Source organism: Cervus canadensis, chromosome 3 (genome assembly GCF_019320065.1).
Source record: "Cervus canadensis isolate Bull #8, Minnesota chromosome 3, ASM1932006v1, whole genome shotgun sequence".
NCBI lineage: Eukaryota > Metazoa > Chordata > Mammalia > Artiodactyla > Cervidae > Cervus > Cervus canadensis.
In genome coordinates, this window is record NC_057388.1 from 97,881,654 (window position 1) to 97,899,777 (window position 18,124).

The 18,124-nt window shown below is 46.1% G+C and overlaps 1 protein-coding gene across 2 annotated transcripts in view; it reads left to right on the forward strand.

Annotated features, from left to right (window-relative positions):
- TBXAS1 (thromboxane A synthase 1) overlaps positions 1-18,124 on the forward strand; it is a 159,833-nt gene that overhangs the window by 94,722 nt on the left and 46,987 nt on the right. For both annotated transcript variants that reach the window (XM_043463858.1, XM_043463859.1), the window contains 4 exons: positions 5,787-5,875; positions 7,865-8,013; positions 9,624-9,754; positions 14,612-14,925. In XM_043463858.1, the coding sequence (XP_043319793.1) occupies positions 5,787-5,875; positions 7,865-8,013; positions 9,624-9,754; positions 14,612-14,925 (683 nt within the window). The remainder of the gene's footprint in view (positions 1-5,786; positions 5,876-7,864; positions 8,014-9,623; positions 9,755-14,611; positions 14,926-18,124) is intronic.

Here is an 18,124-nt window from a genome sequence, read left to right on the forward strand (position 1 = left end):
TCAGAGTCTTAGCCTCAAGAAGACCTCTCTACCTTTTGGAATTAACTCTGTTGTGCTCTGTCTACACCTTGAATCACAATTCCTCAGACTCAGTCCATAAAGATACCATTTGTTTTTCGCTGGGCAATTGAATAATGCTGTAAACTCCAGATGAGCAAGGACTTCCTTTTTTGTGGAATTTCCTTCCCAGACTGACGATGGTGCTTTGCCCTTGATGACTACTAAGCTAAGCAGCCATACACTCAGCATCACCTTATAATAAAGATAGCCAATGTGAGAGATGAGAGAAGGAGAATGGGAAATTCTTCCCCAGGCTTGGCTGCTGGACGATAACCCTTCCCCCCAAATCATTCTTTAAAAAATTAATAACATTAATATTTTATCTAATTGTAAATATAACATGTATGCTTTACGAAGAAATGTGGGATAAACAAAAATAGGAAGCATTCATTATCCTACAAAGAAGATGAAACAGAACAACCAAATGAGAGTCTTTTGTTCAGATCTGTGAAATGATAGCATTGTATGTTCATCTGTGCCTGTGTGTTTGCACAAGCCACCTAGGCCTGCTTGTCTGCAAATCTAGGGGAAGAACTGTGGGGTTTGTGGATTGTATAAAGATGATTGCAAGCCCAGCAAAGAGAGCTTTTGTTTGTATGCAACTCATGTGAGAGTAAATATTCCATAACTGCTCGGGTACAGGCAAGGAAGAAAACCTGAAATGATGGCTGTTGGCGAACAGACAGATTATGCTCCACTGTCTTATAATATTTTCTCCGCACTGTTTTTTAAAACATTTTTCGTATTACATGCCCCATCTCATATCACATTAACCTAAATAAAAATGTCATTATCCATTCAGTTCGACAGACAGCAGGCAGAGTATGGTAGAAATTACAATCACGCCAGCTGACAACAAAGCATTCTAATCATGAGCACACAGAAGAACCGAGGGTAGGCAGCCGGTCCAGCCCCCATTTTGCACTGTCCAGGCATACGATTGGGGTCAATAAGGGGAGACCCTTCTTTCTACACAGAACATGCTTCTGAAGAGTTGCGTGTAAATCAAATTTCATGCTGCATCCCTGTTTTGTTGCATTAAGGAAGCTTCTAGCTTGATATCTAAAGAGACTTCCTTTCAAACGGCATTTTTCTTTTTACCATGTTACTATTCCTCTGAAATAAATCAAAAAGATATTTTGGCATATGAAATTATATTAAAGCACAGTTCACTTGAACTACTAATTTTATTAAAATAATGGAAGGAAAGGTGGTCAGTGAGCCAGTCATAGGAATGTGGCTTAGACAGTATTGAGTTTCTCCATCATTAAGTGAGTCTGAGATTTACTGAGAGTAACAGCCTAGAGGCTATTAGAAGTGACCCCTTGGCCCATACTTTTGTACTAATGGATTATTAAATTGATGGTTTGTGAAAATTTAGAAAAGAATGCAGTAGTTGTAAGAGTCCACTCATAATTACCAAGATAGTAATTCAGAATAGTCATCCTCATTTCTTTTCTCCCTTTCTTTCTTTCTCTCACTCTCTCTTTTTTTTTTTTTTCCTTTTGTTTAGTGGACTTCAGGATAGATAGATGAGATAAATTACATTTCTGTTTTGGCAAGTCACTTGACAAAGTCTTCCTATGCTAACAATGATAAGATGGTGCCTGATAGAACCTTTATTTAGGTTCAGGCACAGCTGGCCAAAGAGCTGGAAACAGTGATACTGACCAATTCCACGGCTGCTGAAAGTAGAGGGCCATAGCTCTGTGTCTGATCCTGTGTGTACAGTGACAAACCAAAGGCTTACAAGGCACACTGACCAACCTTCAAATGGAACAAAGAAGGAATAGCCAAGGATACAGGAGATGAGTTTTGAATGCGTGAGTACACCCTTGGTCCACCCATGCCTAGTACAATCAACCAGCACTCTAAACCCTTATGGCTTGATGAGCAGAAAATTCTTCCCTAGCTGTCCTCTACAAATGCTCCCTCCAAGAGTCTCTGCAGTAGGGAACACAGGAAGGGTCTCAGATACTCTGCCATCTCTCCACTAGGTGTGTAGGTGTGTTGTGCTTTAAATATCTACTCCTTGACCTGTTGCCTGGCTGCTCACAGGTTCCCGCACTGAGGAACCCATGCAATCCTGAGCTCAGACCAGCTCGCTCACTCTCACTCAACAGAGGTGCCCTTCTGCTTCTCTGACTATCCCCCACAGACAGCAGGGAGGCCCCTGGGGACAAAGCACTTTCATTACACCCCAGACCATGTAGGGCTGGCTTGGAGGAAGTTACGGGAGGGAGGGGTCCAACAAGACCACGTACCGCTCCAACCTTGGGCAGCAGCAATCCAGGCTGGCCCCCTACCAGGCCTCTCCAATTACCTGACTGTCTCAGGGCAGGGGAGAAATGGCTCTGCTCAGAACAGATGGCAGGACAACTTTCTACAGAGGTACATGTTAGGTAAATGTAAAGCCTTTCTAAAGAATGGACACTCAAGCGTCAAAAAACCAACTGCACCTGATGATGACTCATGGAAAGAAAATTTGTGGTTTTCGTTGACCTGAACCTCAGTATTTGCCTGTATTATGTGTCTTCAGTCAACACATACCTGGCTTTGCAACTGACATGCAGGGAAGTGATCTCTTCATGACTTATGGGACTGCACCTGAGGTGCTGCTCCATATATGGGACTGCCTTTCAGGAGTGAAGTGAAGTGAAGTGAAGTGAAGTAGCTCAGTCATGTCCGACTCTTTGCGACCCCATGGACTGTAGCCTACCAGGATCCTCAGTCCATGGGATTTTCCAGGCAAGAATACTGGAGTGGGTTGCCATTTCCTTCTCCAGGGGATCTTTCCGACCCAGGGATCGAACCCGGGTCTCCTGCATTGTAGGCAGACGCTTTACCATCTGAGCTACCAGGGAAGCCTTTCAGGAGTGATGCTGATTAAAAGAGAGAGAGAGAAGTAAGAGTGGAGAGTGTAGGCAAACTATGTGGTGCCCAGAGTAGCTGAAGTGCTAGGGAACAACGGTCCAGCAGATGCTGAGGGGTGAGGGTCAAAACTTGCTGTCCAGGTATCTGAAGCATCCAGGCGGCTCACTGGTAAAGAATCCACCTGCCAATGCAGGAGACGCAGGATTGATCCCTGGGTTGGGAAGATCCCCCAGAGGAGGAAATGGCAACCCACTCCAGTATTCTTGCTGGGAAAATCCCATGGACAGAGGAGCTGATGGACTATAGTCCAAGTTCAAGTTCAGTCACTCAGTCGTGTCTGACTCTTTGTGACCCCCTGGACTGCAGCATGCCAGGCTTCCCTGTCCATCACCAATTCTCGGAGCTTGCTCAAACTCATGTCCATTCAGTCGGTGATGCCACACAACCATCTCATCCTCTCTCATCCCCTTCTCCTTCTGCCCTCAATCTTTTCCAGAATCAGGGTCTTTTCCAGTCAGTCAATTCTTTGCATCAGGCAGCCAAAGTATTGGAGTTTCAGCTTCAGCCTCAGTCCTTCCAATGAATATTCAGGACTGATTTTCTTTAGGATGGACTGGTTGGATCTCCTTGCAGTCCAAGGGACTCTCAAGAGTCTTCTCCAACACCACAGTTTAAAACCATCAGTTCTTCAGTGCTCAGCTTTCTTTGTGGTCCAACTCTCGCATCCACACATGACTACTAGAAAAACCATAACTTTGACTAGATGTACCTTTGTTGGCAAAGTAATGTTTCTGCTTTTTAATATGCTTTCTAGGTTGGTCATAACTTTTCTTCCAAGGAGCAAGTGTCTTCTAATTTCATGGCTGTGGTCACCATCTGCAGTGATTTTGGAGCCCAAGAAAATAAAGTCACTCACTGTTTCCATTGTTTCCCCATCTATTTGCCATTAAGTGATGGGACCAGATGCCATGATCTTAGTTTTCTAAATGTTGACTTTTAAGCCAACTTTTTCACTCTCCTCTTTCACTTTCATCAAGAGGCTCTTTGGCTCCTCTTCGCTTTCTGCCATAAGGGTGGTATTATCTGCATATCTGAGGTTATTGATATTTCTCCCAGAAATCTTGATTCCAATTTGTGCTTCATCCAGCCCAGCATTTCACATGATGTATTCTGCATATAAGTTAAATAAGCAGGGTGACAATATACAGCCTTGACATACTCCTTTCCTGATTTGGAACTAGTCTGTTGTTCCATGTCCAGTTCTAATTGTTGCTTCTTGACATGCATATAGATTTCTCAGGAGGCAGGTCATGTGGTCTGGTATTCCCATCTCTTTAAGATGGGCTATAGTCCATGGGGTAACAAAGAGTCAGACATGACTATGTACACACACACATGAAAGAAGAAAGAAATGAAACCAGCCAGGGGTTGTTAGAGGGAGTCAGATTCTGCCTCAGTACAACAATATACCTTCTAACAAATAGATTAACATTTTATAACCTTTCCCAGTGTCTCAAGCCTTAATTGAACAGTGGTCTTATGTAATCATTAAAATTCATTCATTCATTCAACGAATTACTATGTACCAAGTGCTGTTCTAAGTGCTGAGGATACAAAAATGAACAAACAGACAAAAATCTCCCCTGATCTCAGAAACTGATATTTTAGTGTCAAAAAAGTAAAATCTAAATATAAGCAACATTTCAAAGGAAGCTTTCCACAAGAAATACTCAAAACACTAGGTCACAGCATGTTGTTTTAGCTATGGTGTCAGTCCTGATTATGACCTGGTTCAAAGGATTCCCTCTGATGTTTCCAACTTGGCTTTTCAAAAATACAGGAGAAAATAAAAGGTCATGTGGGTGTCCATTGGGTTCCACAAAGAATTCCACTCACTGAAGTCAGACTTTTAGGGTCAACATGGCGGGCAGCCAAAATGAGAACTAAATTTGTTGAAGCCAGATCATAGTGACATGAAAGTTCATAATCCCTACCATTCTTTCTGTGTGTATGTTAGGTGTTTTCCATAAGAAAGATATTTTAGTATTCAGAAAAGAAATTCAGGGGACTTCCCTGGCAGTCCAGCAGCTGAGAATCCACCTTCCAATGGAGGGGACGGTGGGTTGGATTCCTAGTCTGGGAACCAAGACCCCACATGCTGCAAGGCAACTACGCCCATGTGCTGCAACTAGAGAAAGCCCGTGCACCGCAACAAAGACCCAGCACAGCCGAAAAAACAAAAGAGAAATTCAGCAGTAGTCCTGGATATCAAAGTCCTCTTGAAATCGAAGGTTCCCTATATTCGAAGTTTTAAACAGCTTAAGCAGAAATGAATAACCATCCATCCACATGCTCTAAAAATGATCTTTGTATTGAATAAGCAGTAGAAAGGGATGAACCTCAGGGTCCTCTCAGGACTGAGATTCTACATTCTAGTGGAAGATCTAAAGTATAATTGGAATCAAGCAAACATGGATTTGGGCTAATTCCCGAGTTAGTACATACGGATTGTGGTCTATTTACTCTCTAATGCTAACCAAATGTCAGAAAACTCAGTGCTGATTCTCATTTCTAAGCATGTAATGATCATTTTCATAATTATTTCACAGTATTTACTCTAAATCCTTTCTCCTTTTTGCTTAAAAAAAAAAGATGGAGCTAAAATAGGCATTTACAGCAATTGTATTTTACAATATTCGTGAATTTTATATCTTATTCTCAGGTACCCTAAAGTTACATCAAAATGACAACCATTTTACCAGGAAGCACCATACATAACCTCTTCATTTGCTGCTAATTTAGGTGTGCTCCCTGCATGGTGTCCTAATTGCACCTTTGTTATCTGTTCTCAGATGACTCCTTTAATCAGCCAGGCCTGCGAAGTGCTCCTGGCTCACCTAGAGCGTTACGCACAATCTGGGGAGGCTTTTGACATCCAGAGGTAAGGGCACTGCGTGGCTATATTATAGATGAGAAATCATATTTTTAAACAGCTGCTTCTTGCAACTCTACATAATTGCTGAACAATTACCTTGGGACCAACAAACTATGGAAATGCTTAGAAGCTCCAAAAAGTGTGGGTGGACTAAGAAGAAGAAATGAAACCCACGGAAAATGTGAAGCAAATACAAATGAAGCCCCAGGGGCTGTGACCTGTGCAGGGACCCCTGAGTGGGCGTGTTTTGTGGGGAGACTTGCCCTCTGACCTCTGTAGACCCAGGAGTGGGCAAGATATGTCTGCGCAGAAAGGACAGGGTCTGGAGGGGGTGCAGTCCATGCAGTTTTAATTCAAGAAAAACTGTGGCCCCCACCTCAGCCTGAAAGTCATGACTTAGCGGTGGAGCCTCAATTTAAACAACTGATTGTCTGGCTTTTTGCCTAATTGACCTCTGCTAAATTATGGTTTATATCAGATTAAGAGTCACACAGCAGATCAGCCAGAAGCCAGCTCGCTCTCATTATCAATGTTAATAAAATCATAACATAATCATCACCAGCATTTACATTCTACCATATTGTTCACAAAATTCTCTCCTCCACATTCTCTCTGGTCATGACATGCATGAGCTGGGTGAGGGTATGGCTTTACCCAACTCAGGGAGCTGGGTGCTCAGTTGGCCCAGCAGCCATAAAAGCAAAGTTAATAACTCTTAAAACCTTTACATCTTCAATATTTAGGATCAGATGAAATCACATTCAGCAGTCACGTTGTTGTTTTTGCTGTCACCGGGAAATGTGTAATCAATTGTAGAGATGTTCTCAGTAAAAGAGGTCAAAATAAAATACGTCATCTGGAGATGTCATGTAGTCCTTAATGATAAGTGGTTATAGAATTTATGAAGAAGAGGAACTAAGTGTGTACCTACGTCAAGCCACAAAAATAGACCCTTTCATTAGCAAAGGATATGAATTCCCAGCTGTTAGCCTTTTTAGAAGCAACCTAAGTACCCCTACAAAGAAAACCAAAAAAGATTATTCTCTTAGAGCTTAAAATGGCCATTTGAGGGGCAGGTTTCCTAGAGCCTAAGAGGTTAATTTTTCTGGAGCTACTGCCAGACACTTTTCCTTCTGTTTGTTTCTAAAGTGCAACGTGTGTTTCCTGTAATAATATACATATGTTCGTGAAACTGCTCCCAAAGTTTGTTTTGTATTTATTTGAGTGTAAAGGGGCCCTGGTTTTTTTTTTATTTGTTGCTCCGATGAAAACTGTAAAACCATTAGGAGGAAGAGGGAGACAGAGTCAATAAAACTAGACAATCAGCTTGTTATTAATAATTTCATCAATCACAACTTGCTCTATCTACATCAGTCAGTCGTTAGACACTGGCCTCGGAAGGGCTCTGCACAACTTTGGAGTAAAGCACATAGACTCTGGGCCAAGTGTTTTCCCTCCTTCATGGGGAGGAAAAAGTAAAGTGCATTTTTTGGTATTTGACTTTGTCAGGATGACCCCATCTTTGTCTAGATTGGCTCCCTGTTACGTATTTATGTCTCCCCTTGAATGGGCTTCCCAGGTGGCTCAGTGGATAAAGAATCTGTCTGCAATGCAGAAACCTCAGGAGACCTGGGTTTGATCCCTGGGTGGGGAAGATCCCCTGGAGAAGGGAATGGCCACCCACTCCAGTATCCTTGCCTGGAGAATCCCATGGACAGAGGAGCCTGGCGGGCTACAGTCCATGGGGTCACAGAGTCGGACACGACTGAAATGACTGAACACACACATACACTCCCCTTGAACTCTGTTGTCACCCTCCCAGGATCTCACTCCGACGTGGTAGTGGGGAGGGTTCCTCTCCTACCAGCCCACTCCAGATCTGCTGGAGCCCCACTTTGAACAGGTAGATGGTGGAGTCGTGCACTCTGGGAGGAGGTGGATGGGGAGGCCAGTGGCCACCTCCTTCCTGAACACAAATGGTTCCCTCCCCCGTAGGACCTACTGCTGCTACACCACCGATGTGGTGGCCAGTGTCGCCTTCGGCACCGAAGTGGACTCCCAGGAGACTCCCGAGCACCCCTTCGTGGAGCACTGCAGGCGCTTCTTTGCATCCTCCATCCCCAAACCTCTCCTGGTTTTACTCTGTAAGTGCAGCTGCTGCCGACCGGGGTAAACTGGGCAAGTTGGGCAGACCCCGTGGCACGCCAGGGGCCTCGGGTAGCTTCAGGGCTCCACCCCAGCCACCAGGAAAAGGGCACTCGGGGTGACTCTGAGTCACCCCGTGGAGTCTGCCCTGCAGAGCCCTGGTCTCCCTGGAGATGCCCAGGCTCCTCTGCACCAACCTGGGGCCACTTAGCCGCACAGGCAGGCCTGGCCCAGCTCACCGTCCCCGCAGCAAGCACAGCCGTGGTGCACGGGGCTGAGAGGCCTGCTGCGCTGCCTCCACTAGAGCCTGTTTCCACCCCGTGAGGAAGGCATTCTCCTCCCCACTTCACAGATGAGAAAACTGAGGCTGGGAAGGCAGAGCCAAGACGGGAACCTAAAACCTTTCATTTTCTAGGACATATTCCTCCCCTCCAGCAAAACCCTCTTTAGAACACTACTCTGCTTGAAGCCCAACACATAGTGAACGAGAAACCAAGTGATGGGTGACTAGCAGATTACCCATTGGTGAGGAGACCGGTCCATTTATCTTATTTCTATTTTAGAAGTGAGTGTTTACCCTCTGGCCAATTCCAGTGTCTTCTTGCTTTTATGGAAGCACTGCAGTGTTGTTATTATGGTTATTGATTATTGCCATAATTCCAAACCATTCTGCTGGGCTGGTAAATTCTATTTCCTTCCTTGGTCAGTTTCATTCCCATTTCCGAGTCAATTTCTGTGGAAGCCCCTGTCACCTCCATCTGCTCTGCACTGATACGGTATAGCAATTGTCGCTATGGCAGTCAAAGCACAGAGGGTCACCCCTCACCCTCTATACCCCAGGGGAACTGGCTCCCCTTGCCATCAACAACAGGGCATCATGTGCACTGCAGGGCACATGGGTCCACTTCCCATGGTGGCTGCCACTCCAAGCCCTCCCTCCCTGCTGTGTCATTTTGATGCAGGCCCCTGCTCTTGAAAATGGGCAGAGCCTGTTGAGACATGCATGGATCAGAAGGGTCCTCTCCCCCAACTCCTGCGTGTGCCTATACACGGGAGACCCACCATGAATGCTGAGGATCTGAACTGAGCCACGCTCCCCAGGGACAGGCTTGGCCCCCACGGTTCAGGCTATCTTCCAGGAGGGAATAAGTGGCAGCTCTGGGGAAAATGATCCAAAGGAACAAACAAAAAATGCAAATGACCAGAAAGTTAAAAAAGGAGATCAGCTTCTACCACTTGCTAAGACTTGAAACATGGCCTGCAATCTCTTCTTTACTGATGAAATACACAAACCTTGGACCCTCCTATCTAGGACTAGGGAAATTAACTTATAAACATGAGACTGGCTGCTTGAGGGCCAGATGGAAGTGGGCCCTCAAGTGAAGCCCCACTTCCATCGTATAGACATTTATCAAGCACTTACTTCGTGCAAGGAAGAGTGAGGAGTCCAGAGGTAGAACCCTGCTCTGAGCAGTGGCAATTCAGAGGGGAAGACAGGCCTTCAAAAGACTAATTCAAGGCCAGGGCTTGCTTCCTGGCAACAGGCATCTAATAGCCCTGGTTTATTCTCACCCTCTTTTCAATGCCACTTTTGTTTTTCTCTTTCAAGTATCATTTCCATCCATAATGGTCCCACTGGCCCGGATTTTGCCCAATAAGAACCGAGATGAACTGAATGGCTTTTTTAACAAACTCATTAGGAATGTGATTGCCTTGCGGGACCAGCAAGCAGCCGAAGAGGTAACGTATTTTAATAGGACACGGCATTGAAATGGAATAGAAGCTAATTTGGCATCGCTGTCTGCTTTCTCTCCCTCCCCTCCCAGCCCCACACACTCACGCCATGCTGTCCTTCAGTGGCCTAGCACTTAGAGCTTGCCGGGGCAGCCAAGACAGAGAAGGCGGGTGGGAGGCGGGGAGGCAGAGGAGGAACAAAAAGGGAGAGAGAGGTGAAAGCAGGCAGGAAGGACGGCGGGGAGCAGCAGCCCAGAGCAATCTGTCCACCCTCTGACCCAGGGGAGTAGAATTAAAGCTGCCCTCCCCTCAAGCTCACAGGCCACCTTATTTCAAGCATCAACCCCAGCACAGGTTATGGCCACCCCAGAGAATTTTCTAGATAAATCTGCCCACATGTGCTTTTCATCACTATATTCTTTATACTGAAAAACAGCAAGATGGAGCTTTATAGCATGAACAGCATCGTTTTGAGAGGGGAGTTCAGGCAGCTGTAACCAATCCCACAATCCCTCTCTGCATGGAGGGATGGAGGGTGTTACGGCAAAATGCATGGCTGAGGGCCCTCACGTGCTTCACTGAGAGCTAGAAATTTCTTTCCCCTTTGTGGATATGCCCTACGCTTGGCACACAGTAGGAATCGAGTAAATATTTGTTGATTGAACTTGGCTGAGAATAGAAATAGGAATGTTCAGTGTTAAGGAAAATAGTTTCAATATTGGATATGCTCGTGCATGTATAATGCTATTCTTTATGGGCCTTACTCTAGTCAAGAAAATTGCTGAAAAGGAAAAAACAGGGCTGAAATATCTCTTCCTGAATTGGCTTGCATAAGATGTAGCTTTAAAAGTGTTTTCGCGGGCTTCCTGGGGTGCTCAGTGGTAAAGAATCTGCCTGCCAATGCAGGGGATGTGGGTTCCATCCCCGGTCCGGAAAGATCCCACATGCCACGAAGCAGCTCAGCCAGTGCGCCACAACTATCAAGCCTGTGTCCCAAAGCCTGGGAGCTGCAATTACTGAGCCCAAGTGCCCCAACTCCTGAAGCCCCCGTGCGCTAGAGCGTGCGCTCTGCAACAAGAGAAGGCACCACAGTGAGAAACCTGCCTATCCCAACTAGAGAGTAGCCCCTGCTCGCTACAACTACAGAAAAGCCCACACAGCAACAAAGACCCAGCACAACCAAACTTAAAAATAAATAAAAAGGGACCTTCCCTGGTGGTCCGGTGGTTAAGAATCTGCCTTCCAATGCAAGGGATGCAGGTTTGAACCCTGCTTGAAGAACTAAGATCCCACATTCCACCTGACAACTAAGCCACAACTAAAACCTGACACGGCCAAGTAAACATTTTAAAACACAAATAAATAAAATTATTTTTTTAAGGTGTTTTCTCAAAGACTGGGCAGGTCAGAGAGATTACCAAGGGGAAGATGTGTGGTCCAGTGTCACCATGCTGGCCGAAGATGAGATCAAGGCAAACGCAGTCAGTTAGTGGCCAGTCGCCTGGAGTAGCTTCTACCTGCCCCAGCTTCACATTCTGGACACCGTGCAGCAAAGGTGTCCTTGTCCAGAAGGTGGGGGAAGGTGCAGACAAGCTTGCCCTTTGGCCCATACCACTTGGAACTCAACCTGCCACCCTTAGAGGTATGAGAAGAATCAGTTCCTGGTGTCCTTGGCCCAGCTCCGCCATCTGAAAGGACAGAACATTCTTATCCAGGTCCATGCTTCTCCAGGGTGAGCCTGGGAAAGGAGGGATGAGCAAAGTCCCGTTTTCAAACCTTAATACTACTGTGAAGGCCTTCCTTCATGCATGTAAGGTTTGTCACACACCCCTCCTACCCCCAGCCTGAAACCCACTGGTGGTGGAATCAGGCTGAAAATTCTCAAACGGTTGCACCAAATAGCTTGCTAAGAGGTGAAGGGTTATTAAAGATCCAATTACTAGGATTGCCTCAAGCTTTTCCTTTTTTAAACTCAAGAGCTATTTGTTTCAAACAACAAGTTGATCTGAGAAAAACCTCCCAACCATGAATCCAGGACTGCCCGTGTCAAGACAGAGCTATATGGTTACTAAGAAAACTTGCTTTAAACCCATCTAAACTCCGTAGACATTCCATCAAGCAGATGTGTGTTTGCGCAGTGGAAAATGCAGCACAGATGTTAAAAGGTAAATATTTTTCTAAGCTCTCGCCAATGGGTGGATTAGACACCTACATCTATCAGGGTGCATATTTTTCTTGGATATAACCATAAACCAGCACTGTTGCAGGCCTAAATGGGCAGTGTTCAAATAGCCTCTGCGATACAGTGCAAATAAAAGGAACCCATCAACACTAATGCTCCTCTCCAGCACACAGGCCCCAGAGAGCCGCCCTTTCCTCTGGCTTCTGGGGCTGGAGGTTAAGACAGATTTCTATAAGGCTCAGCAGCCCTGAAGCAGCCTGGCTGAGGGGGGATGAGAGGAAAGGATGCCAGCTGCAGCTCTGACCCAGGGTAGACCCAATGAGGTGGATGTGGCTTTGCCCTCCCTTCTACCATTGTCCTCATGTGACTCCAGCAAAGCCACAAGCAAGCCTCGGGGATCGCAACCATATAGCATCTGAGGAGTTTCAAATGGGCCGGCCAAAAGAGAGCCTGGGATGCTCTGGGGTCCCCAAATGGCATCTGGGAGCCAAGAGAGCTCACCTCCCATTCATGCCATCATGCCCGGCCCCGGGACCAGGGTTAGAGTCTCAAAATGTTGCCCAGGCAACAGAAAGGAAGCTGGGGAAAGTCAGCCCTGTGGATGCTGTTTGGGAAGCAGATTGAGCAGGGCCAGGGTAGAAAGAGAGAGGCAAGGACCATCCTCTCAGCCAATCCCATGCAAGCAGGCTGGCAGTATGTGGGGCCTTGCCTCCCTAAGTCTCAAGATTCTTGTGGCTCACAGGCTGAGCTGGGAGCCCCACTGGAATCTCCACAGAAGACACCTTCCAACCAGTAGAGCTGCAAGGGTGTCATGACCCAAGGGTGTCATGATCTAAAGGGGTCACAACCCAAGGGTCTCATGATCCAAGATTCCTGCTCCAAAGCATGCAGTAACGAGTAAATCCAACACAACCTTCCTCAAAATACACTTTGGACACTGCAGGTTTATTAGTATTTGTGGAGTTGTTGATTGCAAACCTAACATGTGCTTGGCCCAATACAGGCATGGGGTGGGGTTGGGGTGGGGCACAGGATCCTGCCCTGGAGATGCAAGCAACCCTGTGTGACCTGACAACCATCTTTGTTGTTGTTGTTGTTTAGTCGCTAAGTCGTATCTGACTCTTTGCGACCCCATGGACTGTAGCCTGCCACGCTCCTTTGTTGATGGGATTTCCCGGGTAAGAACACTGGCGTGGGTTGCCATTTCCTTCTTCAAACAACCTCCTTAAAAGACGCTAATGTGTGTGACATAGATTGTGGATTCAATAGAAATCCAGAAGCCAAAGAACTGAGAAAATGATGCAACAAGTCAAGAACTTTGAAACGATCATTTTTTCTCTTGGTGGTTCTAATACTCGCCCTTTTGGTGTTGAGTCCCATAGACTTCAGAACAGAGAAACCCATCGGTGGTCCTTCATCACATTCAAGAGCTGTTCAAAGATGAGATGTGTCAGGGACACACTTTGTCAACGCTAAAGTGAAAGTCGCTCAGTCGTGTCTAACTCTTTGAGATCCCATGGACTGAATTCTCCAGGCCAGAATACTGGAGTAGGTAGCCATTTCTTTCTCCAGGGGATCTTACCAACCCAAGAATCGAACCCAGGTCTTCTGCATTGCAGGCAGATTCTTTACCAGCTGAGCTACCAGCAGTGTCAGCACTAAAGTAATACATCAACACTCCATTGTTACACTTAGGGGTAGTATAAATAGAGAGGATCTGCAAACTACTGATAAGGAAGGAGGGGGAAATGGTGAGAAAGCTCTAACTTAAATGGGGCAGGAGATTCCTGAGGATAGCAGCGACCCAGATGAGCAAAATGCAAGCTGGAGACTTGGAAGGCAGGCTTCTTCAGATGAGTTCCCTCCCTGGCCCCAGGTCCTGTGAACTCCCTGTTGAGACAAAAACTAGACACAGAAGTCTGCCCTGGAGGGTGGGGTATGAACAATGGAGCACTTACTTTGATTTATATTTTAAATATTGATCTATTTCGCTGGGCCTGGGCAGGCGGGATCCTTAGTTGTGGCATGCAAACTCTTAGTCGCAGCATGTGGGATTTAGTTCCTTGACCAGGGATCGAACCCAGGCCTCCTGCACTGGGAGCGCAGAGTCTTAGCCCCTGGACCACCAGGGAAGTCCCTAATTTAATTCTATATGATGCTCGGATTGCTTTATTATCGGAAAAACCAACCAACCAACCAACAATACAAACGCAGATGAAGGAAAATAATAAAAACCTCCCTGGTTTTTCCAGCTCCTTCAGCTCACCGTGAACTGCTGGGTAGGATGTTGCTAAACATTTTCTACACGTGGACACATGTAATCACAGACATTGTCCAGGTGCCGTTCTTACAGACATGAGGTTCTGCTATACATCCTGTTCAGCAACTTGCTCTCTTTACTTATCAAAGTGGCTTAACAGCTTCCTGAATCAGCCCGGAAGAACGGCCTCATGCTGTATCGGCAGCAACACCGTCTGCTGCTGGCTGTACTCGGTGCCATAATGAGGGGCGCTGGGAGGGTGAGGTCCCAGGTTCCCCCAATCTCAGACAATCCCGCAAAGAAAATCCTTGTTCCTGTGGACTCTTTGAAAGCTGCATGTGCTCATCTTCTTTTTGCTGTGAGAGCACTCTCTTATGTGACTCTAAGGCCCAAATGTGTGTTTTCTTCTTTCCTCCCTTAGAGGCGTAGAGATTTCCTCCAAATGGTCCAGGATGTGCGCCATTCTGCCACCACCGTAGGCGTGGAGAACTTTGATATCGTCCGTCAGGTCTTTTCTGCCACTAAATGCCCAGCAAACCCTTCCCGGCGACACCCACCCAGACCCCTGTCCAAGTCTTTGAGTGTGGATGAGGTGGTGGGCCAGGCCTTCATCTTCCTTATCGCCGGCTATGAGATCGTCACCAACACTCTCTCTTTCGCCACCTACCTCCTGGCCACCAACCCTGAGTGCCAAGAGAAGCTTCTGGAAGAGGTGGACGTTTCAGCAAGAAACATGTGAGTACAGTCATCTGTGTGGCTTTGTGTTCATCAAAGTGAAACTTACTTGCTAAAATCACATTCTAAGTGTATAAGCATGCTGTGGCCCAACTTCTCCATCTCTCTGGGTTAATAAGTAAAATGGGAGTACTCAGAACAACATATTGGAAAAAAAAAGAATTGTCACATGCCTTCATTGCCTGGGATGGTCCATGAACCAAGCCTGGCTCAGGGAAAATGCAGAACCCCAGGCAGTCAGAGGTCAAAGGTCAGGGAAAGGGAAGGAGACCTGATTTCCCAACACTCTGTCTGTGGATTCTCCATGCTCAGGGAGGTGGGAGTCAGCGAGAAAATGGGGCCAAGTGGAAGACAGAAGCAGGCCTAAGGACAGGCCGAGTCAACGCAGGAATGGAGATGGGGAGAGTGCTAGGGAAGAGGTCTGGGAATGGAGTGGCTGAAACAGGGCTGGATTCTAGATATTCCTTCTAGATGGGGCTGCTCATTGCTGGACCAGAAGCAAACTTCAGGGTGCAGAGCTTGGCTACTTCTTCACATCATTTTTTCCTGGATGCTTATGTGTGCATTACTTTAACTTATGAGCTGTTAAAGAAAGTCATTTAAAAAATCTGTGCTGTCAAAGGAAGACCACCATAATAGAATCCTTTCTAATACATTCTGATGATGTAAGGACTATTACATTCACAATGTTGGGAGGAGAGCTGTTCCATTATAGGAACTGTCAGAATTTTTTTTCATATATTGAGTTGAAAACTGATTCCCAGGAAATTCCACTTGCTTATTCCACTGGGGAAAGTATTGGGTTGGCCAAAAAGTTTGGGTTATTTTGATGCAAGGTTAGCTTTTCTTTTGAAAACTGCATTAACTGTGTTGCTAGTTGCCTCAACTTCTGGCTCATCGAAAGCTTGTGGTCAACTTAAAATCCTGTAATGTTTTGACATCTGCCAAGCCAGGTTTCCCCAGTCCATTGCTTGGACTATTGATTTTCTGAGCCTAGATGCAAGAGTATATATTTATCCTTATTACTGCTCAAGTCAGTCAAAATAATTTTGAATCTTGATTCTGGCATCTGTCATATTATAATTCCTCCAGCTTTGTGTCATCTGGGACTTGCTCAGCTTGTCTCCTATTTCATCCAAGTCATTGATTAAAGTGTTGAACAGGACAAGTCTTCCCTCCAGGTTGACATTGATCTATTAATCAATATTCTTTGGGCAGGGAGTCTCAACAAGTCATGAATTCAAATAATCCTACCACCTCCTACCATCACCCATCTCATCCTATTTCATACGTAGTTGTGTTTTTGTTTTCAGTTGAGATGGGGATGGAGGAAGGAACAAAGATGATTGGGGTACATTACTGCAAGAGAAAAGCAGGGAGCTGAAGGTATATTAGGATGCTGTTTGGGGCAGGTGACAAAACCCCAAACCAAACTGACTTAAGAACTAAAAAAAGGCGGGGAGACGCTTATGAATACAGATAATTGAGCAGCTTAGGAATAGATGATGTTGTTGTTTAGTCACTAAGTTATAGCCGAGACTCTTTGTGACCCCATGGACTGTAGCCTGTCAGACTCCTCTGTGCATGGGATTTTCCAGGCAAGAATAATGGAGTGTGTCGCCATTCCCTTTTCCAGGGGCTCTTCCTGACCCAGGGATCAAACCTGCTTTTCCTGCATTGACAGGTAGATTCTTTATCACTGAGCCACCAGAGAAGTCCAGTAATAGATGTGGCTTCAAACAAATCTTTATCTAGGCTCAAAGATGGGCTCTGGTCCTAGTTTCTCCCCACTTCTTGGCTGGGCTCTCTTCATATTGGTCCCATTCTCAGGTGTTCCCTTCTCTTGAAGCCCCAGGCAACCTGCTGAGAACATCTGGGAGACAGGCTTCCACTCATAACCAAAGGAGAAGAGTCTGTGACCCCAAATTCTCAGCAAGAGTCATTGGGTTCACTCTGGTCAGAATGCTTAGGTCACTGCCCATTCTTGAACAGACTATTGTGGCCAAGAGAACAGGGGCATGGGTGGGCTTAAGTCAATCCACCCTACCCTCAGAGTCAACCCTAGTCAAGTCCTATGACTAAGAACTTGGGAGCGGACACTCCGACAGTTACTCCAGGAGGTGGTCAAGGCAGAAGAGGCAATTCAGCCCCCTGGTCTCAAATAAACCAGGAGGCAGGTCAAACTAAAGACTTTCACGCATCTGGAGAGTGGTCCGCCATGTAGTGGATGTGGTGGTGGGTTGGAGAGGGGGCAACAGCTCTGAGAGGTAGAAGTCATGACTCACCTTCAGGGAATTTAATTGCCAATTAAAACAATAGTCTATGTCTATTACAACAGTACCTCCTTCCAAGTGAAATTCTCCAGGGCAACAGAAGGCAGCACTTGATTGAGTCTAGAATGAGTGATGTCATGCAGAGAGCTTGGGGCTCTAGGAGTCTGTCCCACCAGCTACTCTGTAATTCCATCTTGTTATGTTCATCCATCAGAGGATAAAGAGCAGGTTTCCATAGACCTGCATTCAGAGATCTGCACACAACCCCTTACCTCTGAGGTGGCCTAAACCGAACTTGACCTTGAGGAGGGCAATACTATCTCACTTTACCCTGTGCTCCTTCAAATCCCCTCAGCCTAGGATGGGGGCTTCTTTCCTCAGAGAACTACCTCCTATGGGACTGTGCAAAATGTGTGTGTGTGTATGTGTATGTGTGTGTGTGTGCATGCGTGTGCATTCATGCTCAGTTGTGTCCAACTCTTTGTGACCTCCATGGACTGTAGCCCGCCAGGCTCCTCTGTCCGTGAAATTTTCCAGGCAAGAACAGTGGAGTTGTTTGCCATTTCCTTCTCCAGGGGAACTTCCCCACCCTGGGACAGAACCTGCATCTCTTGTGTCCCCTGAATGTTGCCAGTCAAATAAACAGATTTTAGGAGGTAAAGTTTCTCAAACTTTAGCATACATAAAATCATCTAGGAAGTCTGTTAAGATGTAGAGTCTAGGGTCCTTTACACAGAGATTCTCCTTCCATAAGTCTGGGCCAGGGCCAATGAACCCCCACTTTAAATACACGTCCCAGGTGATTTTCATGCAGACGATCCCTGTTTCTACCTTGAGAATATAGCCTTTGTACCCAATGCCCTGCCCCAGCTATGCAGGCTCCTGGGTCATTTTCTCTCTCAAGGTAACAGCTGGGACTGTCTCTG